Raw genomic sequence first — 18,167 nt, 5'->3', positions numbered from 1 at the left:
TGTCCGGAGGAAAGTGCAGCGTTCGGCGCTGCGGCCCCTATGCACGGCCGGGTCCCGCGCTCCGCAGCGCCCTCCTCCGACTAACCGGCCCGCGCGTGTTCAGGCCTTGGGCGGCGGCCCGCATCAGAACTACACTTCCCAGGATGCCTTGCGCGCCTACCTGGCTCCTGGGAGTTGTGGTCGGGAGCGGGGCCGGCTCCTGCAGGGTGGGCGGGAGCGGGAACTACATGTCCCAAGATGCAGCGCGGCGTCGCGGGGGCCGGGGGTTTGAACGGAGGGTCTCCCGCCCGTGGCGGGGCTGCGTCTACTGCGGAGGGTGCGGGAGGCTGCGGCTGCCGGGGCCGGGGTCCGGGCCGGGAGGCTGAGGCTGGCACGGCGGGCACTGGGGGCCCTGCCCCCAAGGCGATGATGGGCAAGGAGGAGGAGATAGCGCGGATCGCCCGGAGGCTGGACAAGATGGTGACCAAGAAGAGCGCGGTGAGGGGCGCGGGCCGTCAGGACCCCGGGACCCCCGCCCCGCCGAGCCCCCGCCGAGCCTGCCAAGCCCCCGTCAGGGTCGCGGTGACCATTCGAAGGGCAGGACGAGGCTCCGCCCTGGCAGAGACTCTCAGGACGCGGGGAGACCCCCGCCAGAGGCCGAGACCCCCATCCTGGGCCAGCCCTACCCTTCACCTCGCACCCACGGCAGAGGCCGCGATCCGACCTGGACCTTGTCCCGGGAACCACCCGGTTTGGACTCAGACCCCAACTGTCAGGCTGAGACCCCGCAGGCCTGGGCTTCGCCCGCTTCCACCCCTCACTCCAGACCCCCTTGGGAGGCCGGGCTGGCGGAGACCCTCCTCGGCCCCGCCCCTCCAGGCCTCGCTGAAGTCCGGGCCTGTACAGCCCTGACTGGCCGCCCGCCGCCTTGGCCTTCCTCCTGCCCATCCTAGGCATCCTCGGAGTCCCCCAGAACTCCCTGCCAAGGCCCACCCCGACTCAGAGCCCTCTGTCCCACCTTAGGTCTCCCACATCCTTTCTCCGCCTTCAAGAGTTTGGAGTGTGAGATTGGACCCCTTGTTCCCTGGAGCTGTGGCGCCTCCCCTACCTCTGCCTGGTCTGGGGCTGCGGCGGCCCCGACGTCTCATTTCTCCAGCCAGCCGGCCAGAGGGCTTTCTTGGGTGGGAAGGCCTTTTTTTTCCTTGTCTGTTCAGTCACCCAAGAACCAGGTTGCCCTAATAAATTCTTTCCCTTCCATAGCCATGGCTCAGCCAGCAGCTCCTGGGGAGTGGGTAAATGCGTAGGCACCTCGGGAAAGAGCCCTTGGAGGCCCTGAGCCTGCCCTGGGAATCCCGGGGCTGCGGACTCCAGCCAGCCATGCTCGCTGTGGGGCTGGTCCTCCGTTGTCCCTAGGACAGTGAATCTTTGGGAAAAACTGAGCTGGGGCTCAGAGGGCCTAGAATTGGGCCTCCAGTTCCAGGCCCCTCTCAGTTTTGGGCCTAGGTGACCTGCGTACCCTCACAGGAAGCATCTTTACTTAGTGGTACCTGCCTCGAGGGGTGGAGGGGGTCCTGCTGCTCCTAGAGAGGCTCAATAAACAAAACGTGCTCTCTCCCCAGACTCAGCTCCTGGGGTGGGCGAGTGGTGGTGGGAGTTGTGGGGGAGGTTCATCTTGGAGCTTAAGATGCCTGCCCAACCACCCCAGGGCTGTGTGCCTTCACTGGTGGTTTGGGGCTGGCTTTTGGGCTGAGCATGGTTGAGTTGGTCTTTGGACAGGGTTCTCCACCCAGGCGGTGGAGGGGGCTGGTCCCCGTGCTGTCATTCATCCATCAAGCAACAGCACTGCCTCATCCCCAAACCCTGCACCATGTTCACACCCCTGGGAGGCAGTGGGCAGCCCAGAGCAGGGGTGTGGGAACGTCTATGGCTGTTTCCAGAGATGCCAAGAGAAAAAAGTTGCTTTCCCCAGAGGAGACAAAACAAATGTCCCCCAGGTCGGGGCAGAGATGGGTCAGGGGACCCACGGAGGACTGAGTGGGGCCAGGCAGGGCTAGGGGAGGGGATACCTAGGTGGAACACCGCGTGGATGGAAGCCCAGGGGAAAATGAGGAGGGGGGACAGGTATAGACTGGGAAGGGCGTGAGGAGGTTTGAGGCACCATGGACCGGTGAGTGAGAGCCGGCAGAGACTTCTGGTGGGTCCCAGTGCCTTCAAGGCCCCTTGCGGAGTAGGGGGCCATGACTGGGAATCCTGTTTTATGCCTCCCTGTTCCGGAGGCATCAGAAAGCTGGTATCCTGCAGCCTGGGGCTCCATTTTGGGGAAGATGATTGCTAAGTTGCGCTGTGCCCTTGTCTCTGGTGACCGTTTGTCCCCTGTGAGGAGCTTACCATAGGGCTGGACTCTGCAGCCCGAGGGGCAGGACTTGCCAAGGGTGATGAGGGGGAGGCTGCAGCCTGAGCAGAGATGCCATCCAGTTTGGGGAGGGGCAGGTTGTGCCTCTCCCACAGCTAGGCTGCCTTGGGTGGCTGCCTCCCCCATGTCCTCAGACACACACACGTGAAACCTCACTGGTGGGTTCCCTGAGGCTTCTGTGGAGGAAGGCAAAGCCCAGAGCGGGTGGGGTGGTGCAAGGCCTCCCCCTCACTACAGACCTGTGGTTTCAGCAGAGCTCTTCGAGGAGATGGGGGCAGGTGTGTTGCTGGCAGTGGGAGGAGCAGGGCCAGAGGTCCTGAAGGGCCCCAGGGAGCTGTCTGCGTGGCGTCCTGTGGCTCGTGTGTGTGTGTGTGTGTGTGTGTGTGTGCGTGTGCGTGTGCGTGTGTGTGCGCGCGCCCTGGAGGAAGCAGACGTGGGCGAGAGTGCTGGTCAGAGAAGGGAGACAGGGCTCTGTTGGGCCAGGCGAGGTGACACAGCTGGAGGGAGTGAGTAGGGTGTGGGGGTTGATGTGAGGAGAGGAGAGGCCCCTGAGGTCTTGGCCTCAGCAAGGGGCGCTGAGGAGAGGCTGCCAGAGTTACGTGGGTGGAGGACATGGGACCAGGCAGGAGTGGGCACTTCTCAGGGCTGTGTTTCTTCCTGGTATGGCGCCCCTGCCAGGGAGGGCTGGGGCCCTTTCCCCTGTTGGCCCTGCAGTGGTGGGTTGGGATTAAGTGCAAAGCTGCTTCCTATATCATGCCTGCGTTCCCGGGGCATCTGACCCAGGTGGGTCTCCAAATTGTCACTGCCTGTGTTTGTTCCCCCAACCCTCACGTGTAGGATGAGGTGGGCTCGCCCACCGAGAGTTGAGAGTCATTTACGTGGGTCCTCCCTTCTTCCAGGAGGGAGCCATGGACCTGCTGCGGGAGCTGAAGGCCATGCCTGTCACACTGCATCTGCTGCAGGTAGGGCCCCACGAGCCCCCCAGCTCCCAGCACCTGGCGGGGCTTCCTGCCCCCGCCCTGCTTTCGGTTGGCATGAATCCCTGCCCCTGAGGAAACGGTCCCTGCCTTTCTCTGTTGCCCCATGAGATAGGAATGGGCATTCATGAGAAACCGACGGTGTTTCTCACTGAGACTCATGCAAATGGAACGGTCACCCTCAGGAACGGCGCCCCCTCCCCTCACTGGTCCCCAGCCTTGCCCTGTGGGAGTCACCATGGGTCTGTGGGGAGGGTTTGCCCGCTGCCCCCAGCCTGGCCACTTGCCTTGCAGTCCACCCGTGTTGGCATGTCCGTCAATGCCCTGCGGAAGCAGAGCTCGGACGAGGAGGTCGTCACACTAGCCAAGTCCCTCATCAAGTCCTGGAAGAAGCTCCTGGGTATGGGTCAAGCAGCCTGGGCTGAGTTCGGGGGCAAGGGGCACCCAAGACTCTGGCCCTTCGCTGGGCAGCATTGGGTAGGGTGCTAGCTGTGCTGTCCTGGAGCAGGGAGTGACCAGTCTAGGAAGCACCAGGAGGAGAGGGGCCCCATGAGGAGGGAGGGGAGAGGTGGAGGGGGACTGCTCTGAGCCCTGGAGGGGGAACCTGAGGGGGAGCTGGGGGAGGTCACGTGGGGAAAAGTGTCAGGGCAGCCAGGGGGCAGCCCCGGACCTGAGGCAGGAGAGCTTGGAGGGGAGATGGAGGAGGAACAGGTAGGAAGGACATGGGGTTAAGAGGAGGATGGGGGGTGGTCTGCAGCCATTCAGAGGAAGTGGGGCTGTGGGGCGACTGGGATGCCACCACCAGACCCCGAGGTGCCCCTACCTTCCCAGCTCCTCCTGGGCTCTGTCCAAACCCTCAGGAAAGAGAGCTGCATGTCCCGGGCTCCATCTCTGGGGACTGTCACTCTATGGAGAGTTTCTGTACTCAGGAGGCCTTTCCAGGACCTTCATTGGCCGGGGAGAGAGGACCCTGGTCTTCAGCAGGAAGCTGGGGTTGGAGGCAGGGTCCGAGGGCTGGGGCGGTGCCTTGGTGGTGGTCTGCCCGCCTCGCTGGCCCTGCGCTGCCCTCCTGGTCTGCCTTCTCCTGGCCAGCCCTTCCTTCTTTCCTGGCACCTGTAGATGCTTCAGACGCCAAAGCCAGGGAGCGGAGGAGGGGCGGGTCTCTGCCCACGTCGTCCTCCAAGGAGGCCTCCGAGGCCCAGGACCCCAGGTAGCGCGTCCAGAAGGCACATGCCTCCCCTCCATGGCCCCGCTTTCTCGGCAGACCAAGGTGCTGAGTTCTGGGAGCCCTGGGGTGGGGGAGCTGAGGTCCCTAAAACACATTGGTTCTTCCCACTCCTTGGAAGGGACTCTCCCTGGGGTTAGCCTCTTGCTGCACACTGACCCCCTAGAGATTCCTCTGGGTCTTTTCAGCCCCGAGCATCTGAGGGGAGGCTGAGTCTGCCTGGGTGCACACAGCTGACACACACCCTGAGCAGGCCTGGGGGAGCCTGCTGCTCTCATCCCCAGCTCCAGGCCAAGTCCAGGGGTGGTTCTCACTGGCCAGCTCTGGATATCCCCCTTGGCCTGGTGTCTGTTGATGCTGGTCCCTCCTTCCCTGGGGATGCCCCAGCCTGTGGCGTGATGCAGGTTCTGGAGCCATGAGGCCTCTCTGCCGCCCTGGTGATGGCTGTGGCTGAGAGGCAGCTGTGCTCTTGACTTCACTGGGCAGCAGTGGCCAAGGGCCAGGAAAAGCTGACCCTGAATCCATGGCATGGCCTTGTAGAGATGTGGGCTCATCCGCCCACCTGCACATGTTTTTCCTCCAGGAAGCTGCCTGCTTCCACTGACTTCCATGGAGATCATGGGGTCACAAGATCCAGGAGTGTGAGAGGAGGGCTGGCTGGATACAGGGGGTGCCCAGACCTGCAAGGGGTGGGGCTACCTGTGTAGTGGTACCAGGTTTTGGATGACCCCTAGCCCCGACCTGGCAGTCTGCTTCAGGCACTGTGGCCCCATGTTCCAGGCCTCCCTGAGGCAGAGACCCTGTCTGGGATTGTGCCCCACTCAGTGAGCCTCACTGCCTCTGGCTGGACTGCATGGACACACTGGAGCTGACTGCAGATGGGCAGGGTTGTGGGCTGCTGTCAGAGTGGAGCAGACGAGGTCTGGGGGCATCGTGGCTGTGACGTTGGCTTTTCTGGGGACTGCATCTCATGGGGGTGCATGTGGCCCGAGTGGGCCTCTCTCCAGCCGCAAGAGGCCAGAGCTGCCTAGGATGCCCTCGACACCAAGGATCACCACATTTCCCCCGGTGCCAGTCACCTGTGACGCTGTGCGAACCAAGTGTCGTGAGATGCTGACCGCTGCTCTGCAGACAGACCGTGAGTGCTTGGGTTGGGGCCACCCAGCACACCTCAGGGTCCTGGCTCCTGACACACACTCCATTCCCAGGCCTGGGCCCTGCCTGCCTGCAGAGGCCTGAATCCAGCTGGTGGCTGCTGCCCTTGGGGGTGGGGATCCCACACAGGTTGAGGTGTGGGGGTTAGAGCTGGCAGGGCTCTTTCTTAGAGCTTATCAGGGCTCTTTCTTACAGATGACCACGTGGCCATTGGTGCAGACTGCGAGTGCCTGGCGGGCCAGATCGAAGAATATATCCTTTGTATGGGGGCTGGGCGCTGGGTGGGCTGCAGTTTCTGGGGGTTGCAGGGTTAACCAGGCCCAGTTCCCTTGGCAGCCACTGCTTGGTCCCCTTAACAGGGAGTTGGGCAGTCGGGGGCCCTCCTAGACCCTATGGAGTCTGACCACGCCTGCAGTGGACTTGGGTCCCAGACCCTGCGCCTGCAGTTGGGCCTCAGCCAGGAATGTGTCAGTGTCCGGACCCCGTGTTGCTGGCTTTTCTGACACGGTCCCCATGGAGAGGCCCTCAATAGCCCAGGGACGGGTTGGAGGGCAGGGCGTTGGCTTTGGGACAGGTCCTTAAACACCCGTACGTATCTTCCGGGATGTGGGAAACACAGACATGAAGTACAAGAACCGTGTGCGGAGCCGCCTCTCCAACCTGAAGGATGCCAAGAACCCCGGCCTGCGGCGCAAGGTGCTGTGTGGCGCCATCACGCCCCAGCAGATTGCTGTCATGACCTCAGAGGTGAGCCTACCAGGGGCACAGGGGGCTGCCCTGGGGGCTGCGGGCTAAGCATGTGCCCCTCGCCCTAGGAGATGGCTAGCGATGAGCTGAAGGAGATCCGCAAGGCCATGACCAAGGAGGCCATCCGTGAGCACCAGATGGCGCGCACAGGTGGCACACAGACGGACCTGTTTACCTGTGGCAAGTGCAGAAAGAAGAACTGCACCTACACGCAGGTAAGCGCTGGTTGCCTCTGGGGCCCTGCCCTGCCCTTGCTGACAGCTGGGTCCCACTTGCATAGACGCATATGGGGTACGCTGTGTGAGAGATGCTGAGGTTCGGGTCTGACTTTAGCCTCTGACGGGGCTGGAAGCAGCCTTCACCCTTAAGGCCTCCTCCTTGCCAAGGTCCCCAGTAAGCAGCCTACAGTGGTGGGTATAGTGTGCTCTGAGTCACTAAAGTTGGCGGGGCCTGGCCCAACTGTGTTGCTGCTGGCAGGGGGATGGGTGCCCGGTAGTGGCAGTGGGAATACACTGAGTCATGGAGGTAGACACTGATGGGGCCCCAAGAGATGTCAGGGGGCCCTGTAAGCAGAAAGCAGTTGGGGTGGCTCCAAGGTTGGGGTCGCTGGGTAGGCTCAGCCCAGGTCATCCAAGAGGGCCAAGGTGTCATGAGGCCAGTGCTGCCTGAGGATGTAGGGGGTGCTCCCCAGGTTGTGACTCCAGGGAAGTCCTGCTCCCAGGGCCCTCCAGCTGCCAGTAACTGAGGTCCTGGGGCTGGGTACCCCGCCATCACGACCCTCCCCACAGGTGCAGACCCGCAGCTCTGATGAGCCCATGACCACCTTCGTTGTCTGCAATGAGTGTGGGAACCGCTGGAAGGTAGGGGTGAGCCCAGGCCGTCCTGTTCTTTGGAGGTGGTTGTCTGAAGTGTGAATTCGGGGATGGCCATGCCGACCAGTCTCTTGGGAGCTGTGAAGGTGGTGGATAGCCCTGCCTCCTGCCCTCCGGGGTCCTGCAGGCCACATGGATGCTGCCTCTTGTCTGTTTCTTGCAGTTCTGCTGAGCCCTTGTGCACGTGTGCCTGCAGCCTTGGGCCATGGCCAGTGCTGGCCAGTGCCCTTTCCCCATCCTCTGCTGACAGATACAGACACAGCTTCTTGGAAACCTGCCCTCAGAAGGCAGCACACCCTGCCCTCTGTCCTACCTGCAGTGCACCTTTCCCCTCAAATCATTAAATGTTTCTTTTTGCCACCGTTTTGTCCCTAGCCATTGGTCCTGGTGGGCCACGCACAAACTTGGGCTTCAAGCTGGGTCCCCATCCCCTCACTTCTGGTCTGTCACCCCCACCACCCGCTGCTGTAGGAACAGTCCATCTGGGGCCATGTGACACAGGCTTGGCCTGGTGGGACAGCCCTGGAGGGAAGAGCCAGTGTGTGCCCATGGCGGGGCAGGGCTGGGCATGCATAGCATGAATGGGGGGAGGGGTCTTGGGTGCACAGAGGACCAGGGTCTCAGGATCTCTCCAGGTACTGCAGCTTAGGGTCAAGGGATCATGCAGGGAGGTGAAATCTGGGCCCACAGCTGTGCCTGCCTGCAACCCTTCAGGATGCCCCTGCCCCACTGCTTGTGGAGGCAGTGTGGATGGGGGTGGACCCCTGATGAGGGTCCTGGGCCCTGGTGCAGCTCTGAATTGCTTACCAACTGGAAATTCAGGGATCAGAGGGGCAAGCCTGTGCCTTGTGGGGCCTCTGACACAGTATAGGTGCCACTGCCTGGCACCCAGGTTCTCAGAGACGTCACCTCGTCAGTGTCCTGCCCCGGCCTCTGGAGACAATCTTTGATACCTGCCAGGGACCTTGCCTGCTGAGGATCTGGCCAGTACCTCTTGTGTTGCCAGCTTTGATGGCAAGGTGCCTTGGGGGCTGCACTTGCCTGATCACAGGCCCTCAAATGGGGAGGGCTGAGCACCTGGTCCCTGCACTGGGCAGGGCTGCTCCCCTGCTGGGGGTCCCAGACAACTCATCCTCTCAGAGAGGAAAGACTTTTGCTTTAAAAATATCTTCAATAATATTCTATTTTGGGAGTAAGAGGAGCGGAGTTAAATATGAAAACATTTTCTTTTTTTGATAAGACACACAGTGCCATATTTCCTGGTTTAAACTCAATGACCATATAAAAGAGAAATCCGGTCCTGCTGCCTTGAGCCTAGTTCTGAGGTCCTCAGTCTAATCCCGGGGTGCATACGGCACCAGGCAGAGGTCTCCTTGTATCACAGAACTAAACAGAAGGCCTGCTGTCCATGAAAGGGTTTCCCAGGGACCCTGTGAGGTTTGTGGCTCCAGGATGCTTCCAGGGAGGGTACCTCCTTTCCCCACGTGCGAACCCCAGCAGGAGGACTCCGTGGCCAGAGGCAGGGGGTGGTTGATTCAAGAAAGGTCGCCTGGGCCCAGAGGCACTCACGCCTGCCTCTCAGCAGGACCCTGGTACACTGCGTCCCCCAGGTGGGCAAGGGGCCTCTGGCGCTGCACCTGCCACTCTTGCCTGGGACCACCCCAGGGTGCTGGGCCCGGTGGGTGTTCCTGACACCTGCTGAAGCGCTCCCGTGAAAGGAGTCTCTGCCGCGGGAGGCGTCCCACATCTGGGCGGCCACGTGGGCAGCCTAGGCCTCGCTGGAGGACTGGGAGGCCCCCTGGAGCAGCAGGGCGCGGTAGGCGGGGGAGCTGAGGAAGCGGGGGTAGGAGTCTCGGTGCATCAGCGTGTAAATCTGCAGCTGTGCGTCATCGAACGTGTGCGCCGACGGCTCCTGCATCTTCTTGTTGATGCCCTCCCGCACCCGGGAGTCCAGGCTCACCTGCGGGACGGGGCCACGGTCAGGGGCGCGGAGACGCCCCCACCCTCCCACCCTGGGCCCGACGCAGCGCACCTCCTTGGGGGACAGGATAGACACGTAGTCCTCGTAGATGAGCCGGGCCTTCTCATCTACCACATGCTGGTTGGCTTCGGCCTTGAGCTCCTCGCAGGCTAGCCAGAAGAGCATGTTCTCCTCGCTGTACTCCGTGCGCAGGAACTCCCGGAATACACTGCGACCCGCGGGGCTGTGCATCAGCTTGTCAAAGGACTGGGCCCAGCTCCGCACCTCTTCCGGGGTCGGGGTCGGCGTCGGCGTGGCGCTGCGGGGGGCATCCGGGCATCAGCCGCTTCGTCAGGCTCCACCCCCTCCCGCGCAGAGCCCCAGGGGCAGACTCACCAGACTTCACAACTGGGGAGGGGCTGCAGCCTGCTCTCCCGGGAGGCTCGCCAGGCCCGCCTCCGTTCTTCGTTCCTGCGGGCAGAGGGGAAGGTGGCACTGCCCTCCAGGCACACGTATGCATGCAGGACACTCCGCACACAGGTGTTAGAACGGGCAGGAGGCCTCGGGGTTCTCAACACACGGGTGAACCCGTCGCAGGTGGGTCTGCTTCTTTCCCAGCCTTTGGTCCCGCCCTGGGACGTCTTCTTGCCTTCGGGGCTTCACAGGCCCCAGGTGTCTGCCTCCCTCCCTCCCTGGCCTGACCTAGACCCTCGCTGCTTTTTCCTACAGACCCCACTGATGTGGTGAAGGCCCAGCCCGTGTGTCTGACCCCTGACTCTCCCCAGGCGATCTGCTTCCCTCCTTAGCTCCGGGCGCAGCATCGGTGATGGCTTCCAAGTCCACACCTCCAGCCAGACCTCTCACCAGGGTCAGTGATACGGCTAAGGACATCTCAGACTCAGGGTTTGGACAGAACTCAGTTCCCTCCTTACCCCACCTTTCAGATGCCATGCCAAACTCCTCTCCTGGTCCCTACAGGCAAAGGTTAAGTGGGTCCTAACAGTTCATGGCCTCCCATCCCTAACCCCAGGCAGTTTCTCTGTTTCAGGCATGGGCTCAGGTCTCAGTTGTTCACTGGTTGGCTGATCCCCACTTGGGTCCCCTCAGCACTGTCTACTCAACAGCCAAGGACTGAAAACCTGTAAAGAGCCATATGCCTCTGAGCCACAAAACCCCCAACAGGTTCCCTATGTGCTTAGAAACTAGTTCACCCCTGGAGGCCCAGTGCCTGCCCCCACCCACCGACTGTCCCAGGGCCAGGTTTCTGCTCAAAGCCCCTCCACCTGATGCTGTCTGTAGGACCTGCTTTTGTCTTGTTGTTTTAGTCCCCAGGGCCAGTCTGGATGAGCTTACAGAGACAGACAGAGACAAGACAGACACACATACCACCCTAACTTACAGCAGAGACACACACGCACATGCACGCTATATGCCTGCATGTTAGACACACACACCCAGCTTACAGTAGACACACACACACACAGCTAGCTTACAGTAGATACACACACATGCATGCACGCCAGGTGCCTGCATGTGGATACCACCTGCACTGACCACTAGTCACCAAGCCCCTGGATAAGTGCTGTGGGTGGCAGGGGTACCCTACTTGGAGGTGATGCCTCAAAAGCCTCCTAAGGACTAAGGAGCAGGGTCCTGGATCCTAGGTCTGCTCAGCGCCCCCTCCCCACCAGGCCTATCAAGCATCCCCAGGCCCACATACCAAGAGCAGCTGCAACAGCAGCACCAGCACAAGCAGCAGGGGTTTCGCCTGGGGGGAGCCGGGGGAGCCGCATCATGACTGGACATCGAGGGGGGCTGGTCCGCCTCCTCTGGCCCTGTTTGCTGGGGGAAGACAGGGCTGCCTCAGCCTCCAGGCAGAGCCCATGGTTACCACCCGCTTTCCAGCCCCAACTGCCCACTGGACGCCACACTCCCTCCCAGGACTATGACCCTTGTGACCTCCCAGATGTCCATGGGTCTCTGAACTCCTAGTCATGCCCTTAGCCCCCCCACCCCCCAAGGGGCGGAGGCCAGGGTGGAGGCAGCCCACCTGCTTCTCGGCCTCAGGTGGGGTGGGCATGGATGGGTGGAGGAGGTTGCCAGGGCTCCGTGGTGCCTGTTCCAGGACACCTGTTTCTGTCACCACAGCCTGGGGGTCTGAGAAGAGAGGCCGGGGTTCTCACTGAGAACCTTACACCCGCCCTGGCTGGCACCCTGCCAGGCATTCTGAATCTCTCCCTACCTGCCTCCCCGGCTTCCCACCTCAGACTACTCTGCCCAGGCCCAACCCCCACTCTAGTCTACACCGCAGTTGTGAGGGGATGGGGATCAGGAAGGAGGAGACCCCAGACAAGATCTCCACAGGAGGTTCTGGGACACCCCCATCTGCTTACTCCCTGAAAGCCGGAAGCAGGGGTTCCTCTTTCTTGGTTTCCGGCTCCTGGCCCCTCCCAGGGGGCTGCAGGCCCCCAGAGACTGAGGCTCTCAGGGGTGGTGGTAGACATTTGGAACCTCCATCCCAGCTCCCTCCATCCCAGGTTTTCCAGGGGATGGGTGGTGAGAGGTGGGGAGGCTGCTTCCCACCAGGAGTTGGGAAGGGTTGCGGGGCCTTGGAGGACTCCCACCTGCTCCCAGGGACTCCGCAGAGGGAGCAGACCAGGCCTGTGGCACGGAGCACGGGAGTAGGACTTGGGGCTGAGGCAGGACGTCCTGAAGGTGCGGGCAGTGCAGCAGGCACGGCTGAAGAGGGCTGAGAGCCGCCAGGCACCACCGCCTTTTCAGCCCGGACGCTGGCTCCGCACCCAACCTTCGCTCCGCACCCAGCCTTCGACTGGCACCTCCGGGTCTCCCAGCCTCCCTTCCCCTCCCCACCCCCAGGCTGCGGAAACCGCTGCGGCCCCAGGCCTTGCCGCAGGCGGGCGGTGGCGCGTCTTGCTCCCGGGCGGGTAGGAGCCGCGGGGTCCCTTCCGCTCGGAGCGGCATCAGGGCGAACCTTCCCCTTCCGCAGTGCGGGCGTGCCGGGGGTGCCCAGTCCCACCCGGATGAGCGGCCCCTGTTGGGAACGCGGGGACCGAGGGCGGCCAATCAGGCTCCAGGAGGCAGTTTTGAACGCCTTCCCACCTGCCCTCACCCCACCCCCACCTCGGCCCAGGTGAGGCATCCGCCCCCTTCCCCGGCCCAGGGGCGGCCCCTGGCGTGTCTGGGGCGCGGACCTTCTGAAACCCCGCCGCGAGAGGCTCACGACTTGGTTTCACTTTATTTTCTCATTAAATGAACATTCTCTCTGCTGCACCCCGCCCCCCCCCCCCACCCCGCTTCCATTCCTCAGCTTTGGCCTTTCAGTGCCTGTTTGGTTCAGTTGGCCTCTTGGGGTCTGCGATGGCAGGAGAGGAAAACGATGTTGCAGGATGGGCCCCAGGGCGGTCACTGGCTGGGCAACCCCAGCGTCCCGTCTCCTGGCCAGGTGCTGGTGCCCAGAGGTGACAGCCCGAGATATGCACGCTGAGGGCACCCCTGTCTTCAGTCTAAGCATGCAGAGGCCCCTGCCCTGACCCAGATCTGGGGGCCAGGTGTAGGGGCCCATGGGGTCTTGGCCTGGCTTCCCCTGGATCATGGGAAGGTGGACCCTCAAGCTTCCAGCAAACAGACAAGATGGGGAAACAGCAGCCCCACAGCTTGCCTTCCCGCAGGGGTCAAGTTTCTAGGGAAAGGAAGGGGTGTGGCAACCTCTGAGGTCTGGTAGCTGTACCCCAGTCGGGCTGTGACTTCCCCAGGCAGAGCGGCTCTTCCTCCTCTGCATCTCCACCCACTGTGAGTGGGGGCAGGGCCCCAATTCCCCCCCACCGCCCCCTAGCTCCCTGAAGATTAAACTCCCTAGGCTGCCTTCTCCAAATCAGCTCTGAACTGGAGGAGGGGACCTGCCTGAGAGTGCAGCGCCCAGGTGCTGGGGGCTGAGTTTGTGGCAGAGAGAGGGAGAGGCCGCCCCTCTGCCCTGGTTGTAGGCCCTGGACGTTGTCGCCCACCCCTGGACCTGGCTCCCTGCACCATCCCCAGGCCGCCTGGGACCACTTATGCCTCTGGGGCACCTGCTCTCTCTCCTGGTGGGGTTACAGGATCAGTATCAGTGCTCCTGCCCCTCATCCGGGCATGTGCAAGGGGGCTCCTTCTCCTTCCCCAGCCCCATCCAGGCTTTGGCCCCTAAGTCTAGGATGGGAGAAGCTGGACGGGCAGTAAGTCTGGCCTCTGGGGACAGAGGTTCCCTCGGGAGCAACTGCTGCTCTGCTCCACAGAAGGAAAAAGAACGTCCCCGAGCCCGCCCAGTCCAAAAAAAGAATAAGAAAATGTGACAATCCCAGGAAAAAATGCCATAACCTTTGTGAGGGGGGTTGCCAGAGGGGCTCCATTCTCTTCTCATCCTCCTCAGCACCTTTCCTGTCTGCTTCGCCCCCGCCCCTCCACCACTGGGCTGGTAGGGAAGTCCCAGCCTAGCGGCTCCAAGGCAGACCAGTTTTCCTAGCCCTGGTGACCCTCGCCCCAGCCCACCTCTGCGATGGCAGGGGCAACCCACTTCTCTCTCTCCCTCTCTCGGCTAATAGGGTCTGGCCTGGAGAAGTCTGCCCCTTTCTCCGGCCTCTGACGCCCCCACCCTACCCTCAAGGAACTCGCCACGCGCCCCACTCACCAGCGACCCAAAGGCGAGGTGGGGGCGGGAGGGGCCAGGTCGCTCTGGGCCCCACCCTGGCTGCCGAAGGGGCGTGCACTGCAGCAGCAGGACTCAAGTCAGACGGCAGGAGGTCCTCCTGCGCGTTCTGGAGCGAGGCTGGCGCCAGGAGCCCCCGATCAGCTCGGGCCGGGGGCGCAGCGCCTCCCCTCCGACTGGCGGGGATGACTGGCTGCCAGATCCAGCGGGGTGGGGGCGGGGGCAGTACGGGTGTCCCGCCTCGGCCCCTCCCCACCAGGCTGAAGGGGGGACGGGAGACGCGGAAACCTGGGTTCTTCCGGCCCCCCCCCCCCACTTTGAGCAATCACTTCCCCAGGCTTTGAGCTGCAGAAAAAGGGGAACCCGCTTGCAACGCCCCCTCCCCCACGCGCGGGGACTGCATCCAGTCCCGCCGCGGCCCAGGGTCCACGTGGACCCCGCGGCGGGAGTCCTTGGGGCGCGGATCTGGGCGCTGGTTTCCGAAGCTCCCGCCCCGCACAGCCCACGGGCCCCGGGCCGGAGGGGCAGGGCCGCCGTCCTGGGCGCCGCGCGCGCGCACTCACCGGCCGCGCTCCCGAGCCGCTCGCGCCTCAGCCGCCGGCCCGCGCGTTCCGAGGTCCGGCCGGATCGTCGGGGAGCGGGCGCAGGCTTCAGTGCGCAGGCGCCTCGGCCGCACTTCCCCAAAGCGCGGGGCCGGGACTTCCTCGCGCGGGGAGGTGCCCGGCCCGGCCCGCCCCGCCCCGAGCTCTGCCGGCTCCGCGCCCCACCCGCCCCCTCCCCACCGCTCCGCGCGCTTCTGCGCGGCGCCTGGGTCCCCATTGTCGCTGAGTGGCCCGCGGAGATGAGGTGCTGATGCTGGGGCCTCTGGCTCCCGGAGCGGCTGAAGTGGTACTGCGGCAGCTGGGGGTGTGGCCGTGCCTCCAGCTCTTCTCGGCGGGGCCAGTCCAGCGTTGCAGTTACTGGGGGAGTGGGGGTGTGTGTGGGGGGGGTGTGTGTGTGGGGGGTGGGGGGGTGGAAGGGGGCGACTGCATAGGCTGCTTGCCCCTCTTAAGGAAGGGAGAGGCGGCTCGAAAGGACTGGACCCCGTGGTCACTCCTGGGCCGTCCCTAGGCTCTCTGACACTGAGTATCCTTAGCTGTGAAACGCGGTTAAGGGCGTGCTGTCAGTCACCGTGCTGTAGGGCCTTCCCAAGGAAGGCGGTTCCTGGGCTGCAGCGCCACTGGGGGTGGGGTGGGGGGCAATGGTTCTTAAATCCGGGCTGTCCTTATATCCAAAGTCCCTGTCCATGTGGCCAGCTGAGTCCCTTTCAACCCCTCCAGTTGCCCCAAGATGTTCTAAAGTTTAAAGCCACACCCTCCCCTTTGCCAGGAATGCCTGTCTCTTCTCTTTGGCCAAATCTCGTATTTTATGACTCGATGAGTTAAATACCTTATCCCAGCATGCTTTGGGCCCGTGTTTGGACGGCCCTGACCCTGCTCTGGAAGTGGTCTGCAGAGTGTCTGAGTCCCCTAGCCTCAGAGCGTGTACAGCTCCTGTCCCTTGGTCCCCGGGCCTGCTCACAAAATGCCTTCCAGTTGCACAAAGTTGTACATGCTCACGTTTTTCTGCGCTCTTGGGGATATAAAGGGAAGGGGGGAGTTTACAACTGTCTTCATCCTGCGAATGTCTGGGTGTTCTCTACGTGTCAGCCTTGGGACCTGGCAGTGGGCAGGACAGACCAGCCGCGGAGCAGACAAGAAATAGACTCGCAGACTGGGTGAGAGGTGAGGAGGGCTAAGGAGAACCACAGAGCAGAGAGCGGGTGTTTCAGACCTGCATCTTGCTTGGCAAAGGATAGAACTGGAGCCAGTAGGGCAGCTAGGCAGAGCTGAGCTGGAGAGTGCAGGCCAAGGCCAGGGAGGAGGGAGAGGCCCCGCAGGCTGGGGGCCCTCTTATGCTGTGTCCTCAGAGGGCTTGGCTGTCATGTTGACAGGCTGGCTGGGCCAGAGCAGAGGCCAGAAGCCTACCCAGGTGGGAGGTGGCTGCTGCTTATATAACCTAGATAACAGTCCCAGGAGGTAAGGCCTTCAAAGATGGGCCAACACTTAGTCCAGGCCACACAGCCATGCTCATGCTGTGATGCTTGACATGGCATCTCCACCTGCATCCTGAGACGTGTAGGGCAGCTGGATGTGGTGGGGGTTGGTGTACCTCTCTCCTGGGGTAACACTGGGGGTGCGATTTGAACCCAGGACCCTCTGTCTAGAGCATGAACTCCCAGCCCTGGGGACCCCCCCCAACCCAAATCCCTTATAGCCTCCAGTCATTGGGTTGTGGCTTGTAGTCTTTGCTTTCTCATAGCAGAAGCCTCCTCCAGGCCCTGCAGCAATGTCCTCGGCCACTTTCCCAGGTATTCTCTTCAGACCAAGGCCGCCTTCCTGGTGGGATGATCAAAGTTACCCCCTGTCCCAGCCCCCACCTGGTGCAGAGCTCCAGGTGAAGGGTGGAGCCTTCATCTGGATGGCTCCTCAGAGCTGTGTGCACCTCTCTCGTCCTCTGCCCTTCAGTGCCTGCCTGTTTAGAGTGACCCTTCTCTTATGGAGCACTTACCTGGGGCCATAATGCCATGTGAGGTCATTAAGGCTTCCTTTTTAAAGATAAAGAAATGGAGGCTCAGAGGAGTGATGAAGTAAAATGTGCTTTTACTAAACAGATGAAATCATTCCAGTGCTTGGCACTTCCCCAGAGATGGAATGCTGGGGTTCAGACGCAGGGAGCTTAACCAGGGGAGCCAGGGCTAGTTGGCATCTTGCACGTGTCAGCAGGTAAGTGGTTGTTGCTCTGTCCCATGCCCAAGTCACCCTCTCTCCCTTGTTCCTTATTCTCTCTGCCTACCCTCCTGTAGAGAGCTCCCTCCTCTCTCCTGGAGCTTCCAGACTTCAGTTCCACACAGTTCTGGCTTGGATCAAGGCTAAGGGTGCAACAGCTCAGAACTGGCCAAGTGTCCTGGTTGGGGTTAGGGCTTGCTGGGGACACAGAGGGTTCTGGTCCCCATCCTGAGTCCGGTCAGGGGCTGCCATCAAACAGGACTCCTTGCTGACCCCAGCTCTGGCCTCTGTTAGTAGAGGACACACCCCTCTAGGACCAGTTCTCTGCTGCAGGTTGGTGACTCTGCTGGAGTCTCCTGGCAGGGGATGGCCTTGTGTGAGGCCCCCACCTCCGTGATAACCCATTGGACTGCTGAGAGGGAGGAAAAAGGACAGCCGGCTAAGAGAAATCCCAGGCTCTGCAAAGAGTCTGTGTTGGGGAGAAAAGTAAATTCTTGAAGGGGAAATCTGTCCAGAAACTTTGTCCAGATGTTCTTTGGAATCCAGAGGTTTTGCAGGATGTGGGTTTGTCAGAGTGGGACAGGGGTGGTGTCCTTCCTGTCCTCTGTGTGTGTGTTCCAGTAAGGGGGAATCAAAGGGGCAGAGAGGGACTATCAGGATGGAAAGGAAAACCAAGAGTGACTTTCTATCTGGGTGACTCAATGGACATGAATTTGAGCAAACTCATGGAGATGGTGGAGGACAGAGGAGCCTGGCGTGTGGCAGTCCACAGGGTTGCAGAGTCTGACATGACTGAGTGACTCAACAACAAGAACCAGAGGTCTGCCTTAGGAGATCTCCCCTTCCCCAGTCTCCCTGTCTTCTGAAGACCCTCCTAGACAGAGCTGACTGTCCGAAGGCCAGCGTTGGCTCCTGTCTGAAGGTCAGCGTTGGCTCTTGCAGTCACTCTCCTGCCCAGAACGTCAGCTTCCTCTCTGACCCTCTGATGGAATGGCCTGTGGTCTAGGGGTCCTGCTTTCTCCCTGAGGTTGCCCTCACTTCTGGGGTTGCAACTCTTGCCCAGCCAGGCTCTTCTTCCTGGCACAGCCAGACTGGAGACCCCCACGAATTCACAGGGCACCAGGTTGCCTGCTGGGGGCAGCATGGGATTTGGGGGGTTAGGAATGTCCCTGCCCGCTGTTAATCTGATGTCCGCCAATTTGCATCTTTCCACTTTGTTGAAGGAGCCGCACCCTGTGTACCCTGATGTCCCGTGTGGGAGATCCAGCATCCATCCTAACCCCTTCCCTCCGCCGCCGGGGGACTTAGAGAGGGGAAGCGTAGAGACCAGGGG

At 62.0% G+C, this 18,167-nt stretch overlaps 2 protein-coding genes across 8 annotated transcripts; one reads left to right on the top strand and one right to left on the bottom strand.

The window, feature by feature from the left end:
• Positions 1-231: 231 nt before the first annotated feature.
• TCEA2 (transcription elongation factor A2) lies at positions 232-7,728 on the top strand. Of its 3 annotated transcripts, XM_061436816.1 has the most exons (11): positions 367-477; positions 1,003-1,160; positions 3,292-3,354; positions 3,664-3,769; positions 4,489-4,579; positions 5,587-5,732; positions 5,945-6,001; positions 6,342-6,496; positions 6,565-6,711; positions 7,285-7,356; positions 7,532-7,728. In XM_061436816.1, exons 3-11 carry the CDS (start codon positions 3,301-3,303, stop codon positions 7,538-7,540), a joined length of 837 nt encoding a protein of 278 aa, XP_061292800.1. In that variant the 5' UTR covers positions 367-477; positions 1,003-1,160; positions 3,292-3,300; the 3' UTR covers positions 7,541-7,728. The 3 variants fall into 3 exon arrangements, with proteins under 3 accessions (XP_061292797.1, XP_061292799.1, XP_061292800.1); XM_061436813.1 differs by lacking the exon at positions 1,003-1,160 and having other exon boundaries at positions 232-477; XM_061436815.1 differs by lacking the exon at positions 1,003-1,160 and having other exon boundaries at positions 234-477; positions 5,602-5,732.
• An 805-nt stretch (positions 7,729-8,533) lies between these two features.
• On the bottom strand, positions 8,534-14,697 carry RGS19 (regulator of G protein signaling 19). 5 transcript variants are annotated; one of them, XM_061436809.1, is made up of 7 exons: positions 14,591-14,690; positions 14,010-14,147; positions 11,379-11,485; positions 11,049-11,170; positions 9,725-9,799; positions 9,401-9,647; positions 8,534-9,328 (listed from the first exon to the last, which is right to left on the bottom strand). In XM_061436809.1, exons 3-7 carry the CDS (start codon positions 11,406-11,408, stop codon positions 9,137-9,139), a joined length of 666 nt encoding a protein of 221 aa, XP_061292793.1. In that variant the 5' UTR covers positions 11,409-11,485; positions 14,010-14,147; positions 14,591-14,690; the 3' UTR covers positions 8,534-9,136. The 5 variants fall into 5 exon arrangements, with proteins under 5 accessions (XP_061292793.1, XP_061292794.1, XP_061292792.1 ...); XM_061436810.1 differs by lacking the exon at positions 14,010-14,147 and having other exon boundaries at positions 14,591-14,697; XM_061436808.1 differs by lacking the exons at positions 14,010-14,147; positions 14,591-14,690 and adding an exon at positions 11,953-12,464.
• Positions 14,698-18,167: the final 3,470 nt, after the last annotated feature.

This window comes from Bos javanicus, chromosome 13 (assembly GCF_032452875.1).
Source record: "Bos javanicus breed banteng chromosome 13, ARS-OSU_banteng_1.0, whole genome shotgun sequence".
In the NCBI taxonomy this organism is placed as follows: Eukaryota; Metazoa; Chordata; class Mammalia; order Artiodactyla; family Bovidae; genus Bos; species Bos javanicus.
Note: the sequence above shows the minus strand (reverse complement) of the source record. Positions and strands in the feature narration are given on the sequence as shown.

Coding starts and splice junctions, on each gene's coding strand:
- TCEA2 (XM_061436813.1), top strand. CDS start 238: ATGCAGCGCGGCGTCGCGGGGGCCGGGGGTTTGAACGGAGGGTCTCCC. Junction 478..3,291: donor TGGTGACCAAGAAGAGCGCG/GTGAGGGGCGCG, acceptor CCCTTCTTCCAG/GAGGGAGCCATGGACCTGCT. Junction 3,355..3,663: donor TCACACTGCATCTGCTGCAG/GTAGGGCCCCAC, acceptor CTTGCCTTGCAG/TCCACCCGTGTTGGCATGTC.
- RGS19 (XM_061436808.1), bottom strand. CDS start 12,310: ATGCCGCTCCGAGCGGAAGGGACCCCGCGGCTCCTACCCGCCCGGGAG. Junction 11,486..11,952: donor TGCGGAGTCCCTGGGAGCAG/GTGGGAGTCCTC, acceptor CTCTCTTCTCAG/ACCCCCAGGCTGTGGTGACA. Junction 9,648..9,724: donor CTCCCCAGTTGTGAAGTCTG/GTGAGTCTGCCC, acceptor TGCCCCCCGCAG/CGCCACGCCGACGCCGACCC.